The sequence below is a fragment of the Mus musculus genome, chromosome 19 (assembly GCF_000001635.26).
Source record: "Mus musculus strain C57BL/6J chromosome 19, GRCm38.p6 C57BL/6J".
Lineage (NCBI taxonomy): Eukaryota > Metazoa > Chordata > Mammalia > Rodentia > Muridae > Mus > Mus musculus.
The window spans coordinates 17,517,402-17,535,258 of NC_000085.6; the positions used below are offsets into that span (position 1 = coordinate 17,517,402).

The 17,857-nt window shown below is 41.3% G+C and overlaps 1 protein-coding gene across 7 annotated transcripts in view; it reads right to left on the minus strand.

Moving 5' to 3' along the window:
• The window catches only part of Pcsk5 (proprotein convertase subtilisin/kexin type 5), a 405,399-nt gene that overhangs the window by 85,088 nt on the left and 302,454 nt on the right, over window positions 1-17,857 (minus strand). For all 7 annotated transcript variants that reach the window (NM_001190483.2, XM_017318080.1, XM_006526759.4 and 4 more), the window contains one exon: window positions 7,811-7,913. In NM_001190483.2, the coding sequence (NP_001177412.1) occupies window positions 7,811-7,913 (103 nt within the window). The remainder of the gene's footprint in view (window positions 1-7,810; window positions 7,914-17,857) is intronic.

Consider the following 17,857-nt stretch of genomic DNA (forward strand, 5'->3'; position numbering starts at 1 on the left):
AATCCTAACAGAAGAGCTGGGTGAGTCAGGGCTGCCTTGTCTGCCGATTGTTAGCTTGGCCTGATTAAAACCGTCACAAGGGCATTTCTCATAACTTCTTGGTGTTTTAATGGAATGAAACTTTATAAAAAGTCTTTTCTCCCTGAATTTTCATAGAAACAGATCAAAGTTTAAGGCTATGTTTAAGGCTGTATAAGAGCAACGGTAACTTCCAGATACTTTAATTTAGATTTATTTACCTTATACTCCTTCGAGGCTGGGCTAGAAAGTAGGCTTCGGCACTCAGGACCATAACATTTTCGAGCTGTGCATGTTACATACAGAGCTAAAGGGCTTGTTTCACATTTTAAGTTGTCTTTAAGGAGCCCAACCAAAGGTGATTAGAAAAGTAAACAGAAACTATAGGATATGCAGGTGATTTCTAAACTTCTGATTTTTACCAGGGATAGTGAATCAAACCTCTAATCTTAACACTGGAGAAGTTGAGGCAGGAGGATTTCTATGAGTTTGAGAAAGACGTGTGTTTCCTACTGAGTTCCAGGCCAATCTAACCTAAAGAGTGGAACTCTGTCTTTATTTTATTTAGTTTTTTTTTCCTTTTTTTTGTTTGTTTTTTGTTTGTTTGTTTGTTTTTTAACTTATTTTTTTAATTAGGTATTTTCTTCATTTACATTTCCAGTGTTATCTCAAAAGTCCCCCATACCCTCGCACCCTACTCCTCTACCCACCCACTCCCACTTCTTGGCCCTGGCGTTCCCCTATACTGAGGCATACAAAGTTTGGGTCTCTCTTTCCACTGATGGCCAACTAGGCCATCTTCTGCAACATATGCAGCTAGAGACACGAGCTCCCGGGGGTACTGGTTAGTTCATATTGTTGTTCCATCTATAGGGTTGCAGATCCCTTTAGCTCCTTGGGTACTTTCTCTAGCTCCTCCATTGGGGGCCCTGTGATCCATCCAATAGCTAACTGTGAGTATCCACTTCTGTGTTTGCTAGGCCCGGCATAGTCTCACAAGAGACAGCTATATCAGGGTCCTTTCAGCAAAATCTTGCTAATGGTTGCAATGGTGTCAGCGTTTGGAGGCTGATTATGAGATGGATCCCTGGATATGGCAGTCTCTAGATGGTCCGTTCTTTCATTTCAGCTCCAAACTTTGTCTCTGCAACTCCTTCCATGGGTGTTTTGTTCCCAATTCTAAGAAGGGGCAAAGTGTCCACACTTTGGTCTTCGTTCTTGAGTTTCATGAGTTTCACAAATTGTATCTTATATCTTGGTATCTAAGTAGCTGGGCTAATATCCAATTATCAGTGAGTACATATCATGTGAGTTCTTTTGTGATTGGGTTACCTCACTCAGGGTGATGCCCTCCAGGTCCATCCATTTGCCTAGGAGTTTCATAAATTCATTCTTTTTAATAGCTGAGTAGTACTCCATTGTGTAAATGTAACAGTTTCAGAGTTAAATTTGTAAATTAAAAAAATTTGTAGAAAAAGTTAAACAGACATAAAAGTGTATCTTGCATATGTAGGTGATAATTGTCCCCCACTCAATGTGTAAGTATTACCCAGCTTCAACAGTTGTTAATACCTGGTCAGCATTACTTTCTTTCCATTAATTTACTTTTTCAGCTTTGAACCAAACCCAAAAGTTAATGTTAACATTCTTACAGCTGAATGCTCTCTGAAGACCATCTTTATTTTCTAGGAACTAAAAGAATGCAGTGGCTTAAAAAACAGAAAAAGACAAACCCTCAGAGACCAGCTGTCCAGGTTATTCGTCACCCCATCCCTAGTCTATCTCCTTCTTCACTGTTTTCCATCTTGTCTTATTCTGGAAGTGAGCCTAGTAAAAATGCTATCTCGAGGTCATCAACTATCTTCATTCATGAGGGAGAAACCACGCTGGGCTCTAGTGAGTTTTAAAGTGGGGAAACATCAGCAGGAATTCTAAGGTTGGGACTCTAGAGACCAGGCTATTCCACCCAAGGTAGCTTCCCCTTTCCATGGCTGGGCAGAGGCTGTGTCCTCTGTTGCTCCAGCATCTGGCAAATGTCCACTCCTTCTTGGGTCCAACTCTTGCTTTAAATGCCAGGGTACTGAATTTCCCTCACTCATGCTTCTTTTGAGTGTGTTAGTATCCCTTGACTGTGACCTCAATGGCAGGGACAGTGTCCTAAAGAGTCTTTGGACTCTGCATACATCTCAGAGCTAAATATAAAGCAAGTATTTTTGACCTTCTTTGCGTGGACTCCACTTACTATGGGTTGGATATGTTTTACAGCATGTATGTGTTGGAAACTTGGTCTCCAAGGTGATAATGTTGTGAAGTAGGGGTTAAGATGAGGGGAGTAAGTAGTGAGGAGTCTTACACAAATAGCTGGATTGATGATGTGATCATGGGAAGAAGCCATAAAAGCAGGTCTAGCTTTCTTTTGTTCTCTCCCTTGTCTTCTACTTTCAGCAGTGGGGTGACCCAGCACCAAGGCATTAACCAGAGGCCAGTGTCATGTACATAGATGTCCCAGTTCCGAGTAACATTCAGCCACAGCTATATTGTTTATAATTTATCCAGTCTCAAGTATTGTGTTATAGCAGCTCCAAATGAGCCAAGACACCGATCTGGGAAACACTTTGGAAATACTTTGCCATTTTCTCAAGAACAAATAAGTCAACATCACCTTATTTCCAGATAACTCCTTCCCTTTTATCCTTTTAACTCCCTTCAGGGAAAATACCAGAAAACTAAGAAGTCAAGTAGTTTGTTGCCATGCTCCATTACCCTTTCTTGGCCATGTGTGTATACAGCTAACATCAAAGAAGAAAGATGTGGGAGAGGAAAGGATGCTGAGAGCAAAGAGAAGAAATTGACCCTTGGAACAGTATTTTGTTAGGAAGATACTCTCATTCAAGATTCATGTGTGTTCATTCCTTTATTCAAAAGCTAATAGTATACTTCATAAGCAAAACCTCCAAAATGTCCTAGTAATGTTACTTTACATTTTATGCCAACAGGCCTAGATTGCTTTCTCTCTCTCTCTCTCTCTCTCTCTCTCTCTCTTTTTTTTTTTTAAGACAGGGTCTCCCCATGTATCCAGGATAGACTTCAAAGTCCGCCTTGCTTTCACTGCCATGGCTGTGCCTAGATTTTTTTTAAGTAGTCATTTATGGTGGTAGAATTGTTTTCTCACTTTTCATTTCTATTGTGCTAGGGACAATTGTGTATCCTCCAGTGTGTACTGGATGATTATAATTGCCTCATTAGACAAGTGTTCAAAGATGTTCAAACATACAAGGCAATTTAATTATTCACAGTAATAAAAATGGGGCTAGAAGGAGAACAGGATTTAGTTTTGATCATGTCTTTATCTTAAAGTATACTTTGAAGTTTCTTTAAAGAAAACTCGCTATTTTCAGGTTTCATTCTAGAAACACTTAGAAAATAGTCTTGTGAATGCTCACAGGAAGTCATCAGCAGTTCACCCAACTATGAAGCCTGCCAGATCTAACAATGACCAGCCTGGCAAAACATGGCTGCTGGTGCAATAGTGGCACAGATGGTATAGGGTAATCAACTGCTTTCTGATTGGATGTAAGGCTTGCTGCATTGAAGGGAACTCATACCTGGTACTATAAGCCCAGTTAGGAACTCAATTCTAATGAGGTTATAGGGCATTTGGGAACATACTATTTTAATTTTGCTAAATGCTCATGGTATCAAGCTGCCTTCTAAATACGTATCTTCACACCTATAGATTACTTCAGCTCCGACTCATTAGAGGAGCTTCTTTTAGACTACAGTTAATGCAGAGACATCTGGTTAAAGTGCAGAGAATAAGTGACTTGGCCCTAAATGAGACATCTAAATAATTACCCTCCAATGGTTCAGGGAACACGGTGGAGGAACAGAAAGAAATGGGGGAAGATGACCATGTATCTTCTGGACATGATATGGCCAATGTACTCATGAATTTACTACACCTGAGGCTATCCACAGTAGACCTGAAAAAGATTGGGTCTGTCAATATTCAATATGGAAGAAGAAAGGGCTCATGAAGCTCTTCTGCTATCCATGGTACTATTGACAGTTAATGGTGACTAGAGGAAGGATTATCATTTTCCTCAGTAGTGTGGCCACTGATATATTGTCCATGCTATACTAAATGACCTCCCTTTCATGCTCATGATGGCTGAATAATATTCCATTGTGTAAATGTACCATATTTCACTATCCATTCATCAGTTGATGGACATCTCAGTTGACTTCATGGCAGCAAGGAACAGTGATGAGCTAGTATCTCTGTAATAAGATATAGACTCCGTTGGGTTTATGCCCAGTAGTGTTAAAGCCGGATCATATGACTGCTCCAGTCTCACCAGCCTTAAAGAACTATTTTTTCTTACATTCTTGCCAGCATTTTTCATCATCTGTTCTTTTGATTTTAGCCATTCTGACTGAAGCAAAGTGAAATTGTGCTGTGGATGAAACAGAAACTATCATTCTGAGTGAAGTAATCCAGACTCAAGAAGGCAAGCATCATATTTTCTCTCTCACTTGTGGATATTGGCTTTGACTTTTCAGATATGTTTACTTCATTTGGAATAACCATAGCGTTCTAAAAATTAGTAAGGGGCCATGGTAGGGATGTCCAAGTCAGGGGAGAGAGAAATAAGTGGTATATAGGCTCAAAGGTGATTAATGGGACAGAAGGGGTTAAATTTGAGTGAAAAATGGAAGGACATGGTAGAGAAGGGACTACTGGGGAGATAAACCAATGATCTTTTGAAAAAGTCAAAAGGAAACACATCCACTTCTGTAGCAGCTTCCTACTGTATAAGTATAGGTATAGATACAGGTATAGGCAAATTATATTATACACATATAGGAGAAGCATTAAAATAGAGTTATCTTATAACAGGATTTTAATGCCCTGACTGAACACCACAGGGTAACAAATAAAAGACCTAGTGCAAGGAATGAGTTAACTCTTTTGGAGTTATTGTCTAGTGAAGTCTCATATACCTCTAAACAGGCTATTGTAAATGCTATTGGTTACTTTGAAGAACTCAATAGTAAGAGCCCATTGCTGAAGACACCACATACTTAAGACATAAGACATGGAGAAATTTAGCTGGTACTCAATTGGATGCCTCATCCTTACTGGTTAATGTTGTGAGGTGCTATATATATCACTGAAGGAGAAAAGTAATTATCAGTCTTACTCAGCCGTGGTCCTGCGAGCCACAATAATATCTAGCCTGACAGGACATGCCCATTGGTGCAATCGTGGCATGAATATTATGGGAGTAACCAATCACTTTCTGATTGGATTTAAGTCCAGAACAACATGAAACTCATTCATGGACCTATTATCAGGCCATCATCCATAGATGAAGAGCCTATGGTTAGATAGGTCATAAGAACTAGGAAAAAAATCTAACACCAATATTCTGTTGAAAGGACAGTATGTTAAGTCAGTTCCTAATGGCATCACTATACCCATTAATTCATCTCTTTACTCTCATCAGAGAAGCTTCTATACGCAGTAGATGGTGATTAACAGAGATACTCACAACTAGCAAGGTACAGAGAATAAAAGACTGCAGAATGCTCAGCCACATATGGTTCATCCATATGGCAACCACTCCTCCCAAGGCTCAGTAATCATTGCAGAAGAAGGGAAATAAAGACTAAAGAGCCAGAGGTGGTGGATAAACATAATCAAACAGTGCCTCTCATATACTGCAGTGAAGACATAAACTCAAAGTGATTCTGACAGCCCACACAAGCCCCAGTGCAAGCTGAAGTAAAAGAATGTCCTTCATACACGGCAGAGGAGATACAAGCTCAGAGTGATGATGGCAGCATGCATAAGCCCCAGTGCAAGCTGAAGTAAGACAAAAATCTCATCATGGACAAGGAGGTCAGCATGAAGTCCCACCTCTGCTTGAGGAGTTATTGGCTACTTGTAGGTACTGGAAGAGAAAGCAAATTTTCTTTAAAAATGTTGGCCCTGGTAAGTTGGCGGAACCCCAGCAGAAGGCCACACATCCAAGATATATGTGCAGCACAAATTGAACTTGATGAGTAGAGAAATAAGTCACCAAGTTGAGGGGTGGGTCTGAGAGGCATGAAAGAGAGAGTGAAAATGATTAAAGTACATTGTATGAAATTGTAAAAGAAGTATTTTGTCAAAAGAAACAAATAATTTAAAAAGGGAGATATGTGTATTAATACTTGAAAACAACAGGCCTATTGAATCTTCAAAACTATCAGTCACGAAAGGTAAAACAAACAAGGAAACATGGCAAAGAAAATATTATAAATAAAATATGAAACATGAGAACTAGATTCTGGAAAATGTTTTGTGAATGATATTAGGATAGATGGTGGGAATGGAATGTGGGCAATATAGTATAATAATCAGCAGAACATATTACATTTCCTTAATTAAATTAAAAAAAAAGCATTCTCATGGTTAACATTGGGAATCCTCGAGATTTCTATTTTTTCCTTGTCCTTTGCCCCTTTCATCCTTCCTTCTCTCTCTCTCCATCCTTCCTTTATTTCTTGCCTCCTTCTTCTAAGGGAATTCTGACAATGAAACTCATGGTCTTGATGACACACGGTGCAACAAGCACATGTTTATAAAACTGTTGCTATATGCTGATCTCTGTGCAAAATTAAAAAACACATACAGCACAGCCCCTGCTCACAGGGATGTCACAGTCCTGAGGAAGAGTGAGGACAGAATGACCCTTGTGCAGAAGAAGGGTCTCAGTGGGTTGCAAAGTACCCCCTCTGTGACAATATTCTTATCCAATTGAGAGAGAGAGAGAGAGAGAGAGAGAGAGAGAGAGAGAGAGAGAGAGAGAGAGGCAGCTTCTTAAACATTTAGCTAAAGGCATTCATTCAAATACCCAGAAGCTTCCATTTATTAACAGCTAGAACAGAGGAGCAGTGGTTAAAAATATATCAGGCATTCAATCCTCTCTATTGGATATGTCTGTCTGATTAGCAATGCTGCTGCTTCCATGGCTTATTATTTCTGTTTGACATGTAGTGATGCGTCTATTTTCCTTACACTATACTAGGGAAGGAGATGCAAATGTGAGATCTCAAGAAACTCACACTTTAGTGAAGACAAGCATTTGGAAACAGATATCTTCCAGACATTTATAAGGGCTACACATGCTCTGATAGACATGATAGGATAACCTGAGTTGGATCTCCAAGACTCACATGTTAGAAGGAGAGAACTTATTCCCATATTTTGTCCTATGATCTCCATGCAAGTACTGTAGGCCCATGTGTGTATGGATATAGAACACATATAAATAAATAATAACTTAACAAACAGTAATTTTTTTGAAGAAGGGAATGCTAGTTCTGCTAGGAAGTGGTCAGAAATGCCTTTACATAATAGGTTTCCCTTAAATTGACTATAGAAATGAGTATATACATGTATTTATATTTATTGTATGGTATTGAATTGATTACAGAGATGAGTATGTATATACTCACCTCTATAATAAATTCATATATATATATATATATATATATATATATATATATATATATATATATATATATATATATCACAAAATGGAAATTCTGTTTGAGGGATGAATGTTTCGGATACTTTGCCAAGGGTATTGAACCTCATGGGAGAGGATGCTACAGTTGTGGCCAGACCATAGGTAATATCTGTGTCATTGGAAGGAGTTTGGGTCCTGTGTCTAACAGCTTAATTAGGTGCTACGAGGTGGTCAATACATCCACCTCTAGGAATCACTAGAAAGTCACTCACCTTGTTACGGGGCAGCTGATACAGTCTTCCTGAGTTGGTCCCCAGCACTTGGCACATGAGGCTTCACAGGTTTGGCAGTGGCCTTGGTCATCAATGTATTCTCCTGTGGAACAAATGTAGCTGTTTACTTTATTCCACATAGCAAGCCTGCCAGGGCTGACAGTAGGGGATTAGCCAAAGCTCTTGCTGGCTACTTGAGCAGTGGAAATAACACGAGGCATGGTTATGTTTCAAGTCAAACAGTGGTCAGGCCACACCCACATCTTGTCTAAGCATGCTATAAGGGGAAGGATTGTAGTTTTAGAGAAAGAATAGATGTAGTGTTTTGACTGAAATTTGGCAGATGTGGACTAGATGTTATCCTTAAAGCTTACCACTAAAGAAACAGAACAGGGTTGTCCATTCAGCTGGAAAGTTTATCTTTCCCATAGGAGTACATATCTGATCTTTCCACAGAACCCAGTGAAGCTTTACAAATTTCTCTTGAACATAGGAAATCACTCCCACAGCTAAGGGGTAGAGAGAGGTCAACCTGCCCAAAGGCATCAAAGACAGGGTGGCACTCAATGAACCCAACCCTCCTCCTACACTGCAGTCCTTCTCCCTTGTCACTGTAAAAAATCCAAACCAAACCAAGCAACAACAATCAAACCCAAAACCACAACAGTCTGAGAGGTCTCTTCAGCCAGATCCAAAATACCATGTTTTGTTGTTGTTTGAGAACACATAATCCTCGAATAAAATGTTGTCCAGATTCTGGCAGAACCATCGCTTTCTCTTGGCCTCATCCCACTCTTGAATTTGACAGCTGTTTAATCATCTGGAGTTTGTCAATGTGAGAACCACCTGGGGTGGTGAGGTAGGATGACCCATTCATGAATGAGTCAAGCCACCTCAATGATGCTCTAAGATTACTGATGGTGTTTGTTGCTATAGTTACATTCAGCTGGATGAGGATGGAATGTGTTGTCCTTGGTCTTTCCCACTGTAGAGCAATTTTAATCCGGCAACATGGCTACTCTGGCAAGGGCTCACACTCAAAAGACCTTTTAGGTCTGTGTGATGTGGCTGGGATAGCACACTACCTAATCCCTCTGGTTGGAATGTAGACATGCCCTTAGTACATATCTTTAAGGTAGAATTGGTTTGTAGAAGGAAGCAGCCATATTTGAAAGTGACAAATCAGAGAGATTTTCCCCAAATGAGATAGAGATAGGATATGTCCAACTCTCATGAGAACAGAGAAGAAAGAAAGGTGACTAGAGGGAGAGGGAGAGGGAGAGGGAGAGGGAGAGGGAGAGGGAGAGGGAGAGGGAGAGGGAGAGGGAGAGGGAGAGGGAGAGGGAGAGGGAGAGGGAGGGGACAGTTTTACAGAGACAGGTTTTAAGTGAAGATAGAATGAGCCAAAGAATAAAACATTTATTCATTCACTTATTTTGTGCATTTTTGTTGCTTATTTTTACACAATATCTCACCATACAGGTCAGGCTGCCCTGGGTCTTATTTTACAGGCCAAGCTGCCCTGGAACTTATGACCCACTTGCCTCAGCTTTCTGAGTGCCAGGGTTCTAAGAGTACACCACCATGCCTATGTGGAAAATTCATTCTCCCTCATTTTCATCAGTACCTTGGCTATGTGTTTTCTTGATCCTCAACTAGAATGGCCTCCATTCAGCACTCATAAAATAGCATGTTATATCTAATGACCACCGGGCATTCCCTAGCTCTACAATTTGGAAAACGTGATCTAAGCAGTGGTTCTCAGCCTTCCTAATGCTGCGACCCTTTAATACAGTTCCTCAGGGTCTGGTGAGCCCCAGCCATAAAATTATTTTTTGTTGATGCTTTATAATTCTAATTTTGCCACTGTTAACCAATTGTAATATGCTTTTCAATGGCCTTGGGTGACCCCTGTGAAAGGGTAGTTCAATCACAAAAGGGGTAGAGACTCCACAGGTTGTGACTAACTGACAAGCACATGCGTTTAAACAATCTCACTCCTTGTGCTCTCTACTTGGACTGGGCCAAACTTTCTCTAAGCTCCCTTCTCCTCATGATCTTCAGAAGGAGACATTTCCTAATTTGATGATATATTTGTGTTCCCTCAGTTTCCTTTTTCTCAATGCTTAAACTCCTTGTGAACTCCTTGAGTGCTCTCTTCACACCTGTCTTCAAGGAAGGCGTATCTTTCCTCCTGCCCACAGTCAACTCTCCATTCACTGCTCTTCATCTTCCTTCCTTGGGACGTTTCTTTCAATCCTTCCATCCTAAATCTCCTCTTATGTCTCCATGTTACAGCATCCACAATGATTCTCCCCTAAACTAAAACCTTCCCAAGACCCCTTCCCTTCCTGAGAATTGCCTCCTCAAGGCTGTTTATTTTCCTCTTGGTACTTGGAAACAAAATGGAGAACATTTTGTGACCTTGGAGCTTATGTAACCGAGTCAACAAAGGACAGCTAAACGGTTCATCCCTCTCCAGTCTGCACGCCTCTTCACTTTAGAGTAAGTACTGGCTTTACAACAGATGACAATAGAGAGCCCTGCCCCAATTCCCATATTTATGTGGATGTCCAATTAGTCACATAAACAACTGCCTTTGGTCCTTGCACACAGGCACAAGTCTTCGCCTGCACATTTGGAACTGAGGAAGTCAGATTCCAAGGACATAAGGAAGTTACGTTATTTTTTTTTTCTTTTGTGTTGTTGGAACAGCAAATTCTTGTCATCTGTCTTCATTGCACAATGAAGTTGAATGTTTATGACAGGCGTGATATACAAAATTCTTAGGAAAAGTCACTTTTAGCAGAGATGCCAGGAGCCAGCATGTTGTTCACCTATCTATCCTACAAGCTCTTCCTTCTGGCAGCTTCTCTTATTATTATGTCCAGATTCTACTTCTCCTGTGGTCACCACCTTTCCGTTTCTCTATTAGTTCCTTTTAATCCCATTTTACAGGGATTTAAAGGACTCTGAGGAAGTGGGATCACATGGGAAGGAAGGGCTCCTGGAAATTTGAAGACCCAGCTTCATACATTTAGAAGTGTACAAGCACGCAACTTGGTTTGCTAGTTCTATCCTTGATAACACTGTGAAACGTTATTAATAATCTTAGATTATAAAGGAACTCATATGAGGTCATGGAGAAAAGGTGAACATGCATTATATGATCCCCAGTTATAAAACACAATCCAAGACATAATAGTAGACTTTAGGTATAATGGCCAGAAAATGAGCTAGCTTGCTACTCCCCACAACCTCTCTCTCTCTCTCTCTCTCTCTCTCTCTCTCTCTCTCTCTCTCTCTCTCTCTCTCTCTCTCTCTCTCTTTCTTCCTTTCCCCCTTTCTCCTTATTTATCTCTCCCCAGATTGGCCTTAAAATCACCAAGTAGCAGAATATGACCTTGAACTCCTCTTACCTCTGTGCCTTATGTTTAGGATTTTAGGCTTGTGTCATCATACCTATCTCAAGAGCTTTGTTCTGTAGAAGCATTGTTTCTTTATTGATTCCAACTAAGTCAGTTGTAGAGTTTATGTAAATGTATATCCCAATAAAGAAATAAATACTTAAATAATAGATTATGATGTGTGTTTAAAGCAATATTTTATCAAGTGGCTAGGAAGTAGGAAAGGAAGACTAAGCACTGAGAATCCAGCTGCATAGTGTTGCTAGTCATTTCACTGAGTAGCCTGCCTATCTACTATCTTCAGCTTCCCGTTAAAGCCTACTTGTGTGCCTTATCACCCAGGTGCCAGGAATCATGTGACTCTATTGAACAATTTCACAATCCTAAGTGCTAATTAAATAATACTATCTATTTTCAAGGAAGTCAATATATAGCCTCCAACTTAAAATATCATTGTGTGAGGACAGTTTTCATGAAAAAGAACTATACATTTATTATTTTATGTCAGCTACAATAAATGCTTGGCAACACTTTCAGCTAATTATATGCTAATGAAATAAGTCAGTTTTTAAAGCCTCGTTAAGCTGATGTTTTTATAGCAGGGCTCAATAAATGAGACCATCAACTGAGACTGCAACACCTTTAGCTTAAAGACTCCACAGTCACTCAGCCTTAAAGGGGAAGGAGATTTAGACAAGGTCTCCAACAGTGGTGAACTTTGGAGCTATTATATCAAGTGATACGGACCAATCACAACAGGACAAATGCTTTATGAGATCTTCAGAGTAGCAAAAGTCGTAAGGCCAAAGTGGAGTGGTGATTTCCAGGGGACAGTGGCTGAGGGCAATAGGGAGTTTCATGGGTACAGAGTTTCAATTAGAGAAGATCAAAGTGTTCTGGAGATAGGTGGGGGTGATGGCCACATAACATGTGAATGAATGAACATGTAGAGACGAAACTGAACTCTGAAAATGACTAAAACACTATATATATATATATACACACATATATAAATATAGCCATCTACCCAATAAGTTTGTTCCTTAACAGACCTATACTCGATATTAACAGCAACAAAACTCCTTCAGGCTTTGGGGGGGATGGGTAAAAAGCACTGATTATCTTGGGGTACAGATCTGTCAAAGGCTTGAGAGAGGTGATAGTGGTGGGCATTGGGTGCACAGGTAAACCCATCAGAAGGAACACATTTGGCAGAGGTGATCGTCTGTGTCTCTCCCAGGAACCACTACAGGCAAAAAGAGCAAGGGAACAGCTAGGACAATCCTACCAACCTCCCTGGTCTCACTGTCTCTCTGCAGGGACTGATACACTGTTCCTGTAACTCATTCTCTCAGCATTTCCTTTGGTACACCTCCCTCCCCATGGGATGCTTGGGCTGACAGGGCTTGTGTTTCCTAGTCCTGTGGCTCTCTCATTCTCAGGCCTAGGCATATATCAGTGTGCTATATGTGGACACAAGGGATGCTATTCTGGCATCCTCAGGGCTGGCACTCCTAGAGTCTGGATGGATCATAAATTTTAGATCCAATACACTGCAAATTTTTAGGCTCCTTCAGCTTATATGTCCTTCAAAGGGCAGAATGAAGAGGTGATGTTCTTTCCATCCTTGATTGAGCTCTGACCACATCAAGACACACGGAGACGGTACCCAAAGTGAAGTGTTGGCCAATACACCTGAGTACAGAGGGGATGCAGCAAGCACATAGGCTTCTATTCATCCATGCTTTCCGTATTACAAGTGCTGTACTATGTAATATTTAGTCCAGACAGAAACCCCTTTTGTGAGTGAGAAACTGAGGCTCAGATGGACGAAACATTTTGCATAAATTAATTTGACTAGGCAAGTGACAGTTGGGCTGTGCCCCAGGAACTCAGAGCCCAGCCCCTGCCCTCTTTACAATGTACTCCTGTGGTGGATTCAATTGCTCTTTCAGTGTTCCAAGTAGTTTTGCTGTTTATAAAAAGAAAGCAGTGCATGCCTTACTTAAACCACTTGGTGAAGTAACAGAAGTACCAAAAGGGAAGTCACTGTGAAAATGAATGGACACAGAACAGACATGCTGCACCAACCGGACATTCTTAATGATTGAATATACCTTCCAAATGTATGTTCTCAGATCAAATGGCCCCATCTATTGAAAGGCCATTTTGTGAATCAAATCAATTGAGTTTCTTAAGCAGTTTGTTCCACTTCCAGGCACGAAGCCCTTAAGTGAAATTCAAAATATCACTTTTAATTAATAAGGCAAACTTATAAGATCTCTAGGAAAAGGACCTTCTATTTGGGAGTGCTGGAGATTGAGCCGAAGTACTCCTGCTCCCTTCAAGCCCTCTAGCACACTGACCTACATTCCCGGCACAGTCAGGAATTTTGATACTGCTTAAATGCTGTCTGAAAAGAACATAAATTTGGTGTTTGGGAAATAGCTTGAAACCAGAATACCATCTCTCTAATCCTCAGGTAAAAGAAAAAAACCAAACCCAAGAAACTACAGCATATACAGGTTCTTGTTTACCATTTTCTTAACTAAATAGCTTTAGTGTCCCATTTGTAAATTCTCGATCTTACAGCACAAGCCATTGCTGTTCTATTCAGGAATTTTTCCTCTGTGCCCATATCTTCGAGGCTTTTGGGACCTCATAAAATTGCAAAGCTTCTGTAAGGCAAAAGACACTGTCAATAAAACAAAAAGGCCACCAACAGATTGGGAAAGGATCTTCACCAATCCTAAATCAGATAGGGGACTAATATACAATATATATAAAGAACTCAAGAAGGTAGACTCCAGAAAATCAAATAACCCCATTAAAAAACAGGGCTCAGAGCTGAACAAAGAATTCTCACCTGAGGAATACCGAATGGCTGAGAAGCACCTGAAAAAATGTTCAACATCCTTAATCATCAGAGAAATGCAAATCAAAACAACCCTGAGATTTACACCAGTCAGAATGGCTAAGATCAAAAATTCACGTGACAGTAGATGCTGGCGAGGATGTGGAGAAAGAGGAACACTCCTCCATTGTTGGTGGGATTGCAAGCTTGTACAACCACTCTGGAAATCAGTCTGGCAGTTCCTCAGAAAATTGCACATAGTTCTACCGGAGGATCCAGCAATACCTCTCCTAGGCATATATTCAGAAGATGTTCCAAATGATAATAAGAACACATGCTCCACTATGTTCATAGCAGCCCTATTTATAATAGCCAGAAGCTGGAAAGAACCCAGATGTACCTCAACAGAGGAATGGATACAGAAAATGTGGTACATTTACACAATGGAGTACTACTCAGCTATTAAAAACAATGAATTTACAAAATTCCTAGGCAAATGGATGGATCTAGAAGGTATCATCCTGAGTGAGGTAACCCAATCACAAAAGAACTCACATGATATGTACTCACTGATAAATGGATATTAGCCCAGAAACTTAGAATACCCAAAATACAATTTGCAAAACACATGAAACTCAAGAAGAATGAAGACCAAAATGTGGACACTTCACCCCTTCTTAGAATTGGGAACAAAACACTCATGAAAGGAGCTACAGAGACAAAGTTTGGAGCTGAGACGAAAGGGTGGACCATCCAGAGACTTCCACACCCAGGGATCCATCCCATAATCATCCAACAAATGCAGACACTATTGCATACACCAGCAAGATTTTGCTGAAAGAACCCTGATGTAGCTGTCTCTTGTGAGGCTATGCCAGTGCCTGGCGAATACAGAAGTGGATGCTCATAGTCAGCTATTGGATGGAACACAGGGCCCCCAGTGGAGGAGCTAGAAAAACTACCCAAGGAGATGAAGGGGTCTGCAACCTGATAGGTGGAACAACAATATGAACTAACCAGTACCCCCAGAGCTCGTGTTTCTAGCTGCATATGTAGCAGAAGATGGCCAAGTCGACCATCATTGGGAAGAGAGGCTCTTGGTCTTGCAAACTTTATATGCTCCAGTACAGGGGAACAGCAGGCCAAGAAGTGGGAGTGGGTAGGTAGGGAAGCAGGGGGGGGGGAGGGTATAAGGGACTTTTGGGATAGCATTTGAAATGTAAATGAAGAAAGTACCTAATAAAAAATTGGAAAAAGAAAAAAAATAGCTTTAGTGTTACCTCTGTGTTAGGGAATGTTCACTCTAAGTCCTAGGGAGATGGTAGTAGGATTGAACAGGCACTGGCAGGGGAACTCAGTCTCATAGCCCTTAATGTTCAGTCCACAATACTGAAACTCAGAGACTGAAAGAGGAATGTGGTTGCCAGGGGCTGAAGGAGAGGAAGATGGGCAGAGGCTGATCAATTAGTTAGAGGAATGAGTTTGTGAGCTTTACTGTACAGCTTGTGAATTGTGATTAACAACATTGGACTGGATATCTGAAAACCTTAGAGAATACAGGGGAAGTCTCTCACCAGAAAACAAGTGGAGGCCCTACATATCTTAATAACTCAACTTAGCCATTCCATGTGTGTACTATTTCAACGTATCCCACTCTTTTTCTTTTTGAAATGAGACCCAAATATTTTATTCGTGTGTGTGTGTGTGTGTGTGTGTGTGTGTGTGTACACTTTGAGGCAATTGATTCTTTCCTTCTACCATGTAGGTTCTAAGGATTGTACTCTGTACTCCAGTTGTCAAGTTTGGTAGCAAGTGCCTTTACCTGTTGAGCCATCTTGTCAGCCCCTGTGCCCTGTAGCCTGTTAATGTGTTCAGCTCCTGTCAATTATGGGGGTAGACAGTGAAGTAAAATCAGAGTCAAGGAGAGAAAAAGGCATGAGTGTGATTGTTATCTGCAGTGAAACACAGTGAACTTGCAAACTTATCATGTCCTGGGGATGAGGACAATGCAGTGGACATCTGTCCATTACACATCTTCAGAGTGCACAGCCTCTATTTTAATGGAGGGAGTTGTTTTGGCTTGGGTTTCAGAGATTGCAGTCTATCACCCAGTGGTGGGACTGTGACGTAGAAACTTCTCATTTATTGTCAGACCAGAAATCAGAGTAATTCCAGAGTGACTCAACTCCAAAAGTTCTTTAGCCTTCCAAAACAGCACACCAGCTAGAGGCTGAGCATTCAGTCATACGAGCCGGTGAGAGCCATTGCAGACAGGCGTGTAGACTTTCCTAACTGTTGAATGGGCTCTCTTTCTATTCCTGTAAGTGATACTAGAATCTTTACAGGGTCTAATGGTGTACTCATTTTCTCTACTCAGTGTGGATTTTTATCCTCAAAGGCTTGCTCTATTTGTAGTCACAAAACCCCGGTCTCAGAGAGGGGAAGATATGGTATCTGATGCATACTGAGGGACTGTCAGAGTTTTGGTGCACCATAACAGAAGTTAGGGACTATAATTTGATCAACACTTTCTTCTTCTCCTTTCCTTCTTTCTTTCCTTCTTTCTTTCTTTCTTTCTTTCTTTCTTTCTTTCTTTCTTTCTTTCTTTCTTTCTTTCTTTCTCCTTCCTTCCTTCCTCCTTCCTTCCTTCCTTCCTTCCTTCCTTCCCCTCCCTTCCTCCCCCCTTCCTTCCTCCCCTCCCCTCCCCTCCCCTCCCCTCCCCTCCCCTCCCCTCCTCTCCTCTCCTCTCCTCCTCTCCTCTTCTTTCCTACCTTTTGGAAAGCCTGTACAACTGCAAGAGATAGGCCATCTTGGACAGTGGAAGGTCTGAGGATGTGTGTGACTGGCAAAGTTTGAGGCCAAGGAGGTGAACACTTCTCACTGAAGATGCTAGAGGGCAAGAGGCAGGGCATCCTGTAGAAAATTACTATGTGTAATACTCTAATCTCAGGGGAGCATCTGCTATCAAGGGGCATGCCATTTCGTTCCTCTTTGGAGAGATGATAGCAGGTGACACTATTAGGAGTATAGACCTTGGAGCAAGCATATCAAACACTTCTGACCTCATCAAGAGAGCTAGGGTACAGATGGTTAAAGCTTTAAGTCCTTCCTACAGAGTGGAGTAAGAACAAAGTGTTCCACGCTGTGATTCAAGTTATGATACATGGATAATGTGTGTTCCTACACTTTTATTTCCACAGCAATTCAAAGAACCTTCCAACCTGCTGTCATCAACGTGATCATGAGCTAGGACAGCTGCTCCATCCCACTCCATCACAGGATGTCTTCAAATTACCCCATTTCTCTACCTCAATGCAAAGGACATGCTGGTTTTACCTTTGCTCCCCAGCACTCCTCTAGTCTCTCACTGACCTGGCTTCATGTGCACCAGTGTCTCAGGCAGAGGAGGAACGAACAATCCTGGGGAAAGCAGAATTCCATGCCCAGTCCCACCCTTGTGGCCCAGCCCAGCTCTGGCAGTCGACAACTTAGCCTTTAACTGGGTAGCTATCAGCATCACCACAGGCATGGGCGCTGTTCTACAGCTTATCTAGTGACAGATTTGTGAGGAGCCTGGAACCTCAGATGGTGACTAAGGAAACATGTCCATGCCATTTGTCAGGTTACCATGTGTTCCACTGGGAGTGACCATGCTGTGCTCTTCCAAACAGTCCAAGAGTGTAAATAGAAAACTAAAGACCAGTCAGTGTTGTGTGTCAGCAGAACAGGAGGCTTTGTGCTCTGCAAATGAGGAAAGCCTGCAGTCGCCCGACCTGGGCTTGGTCT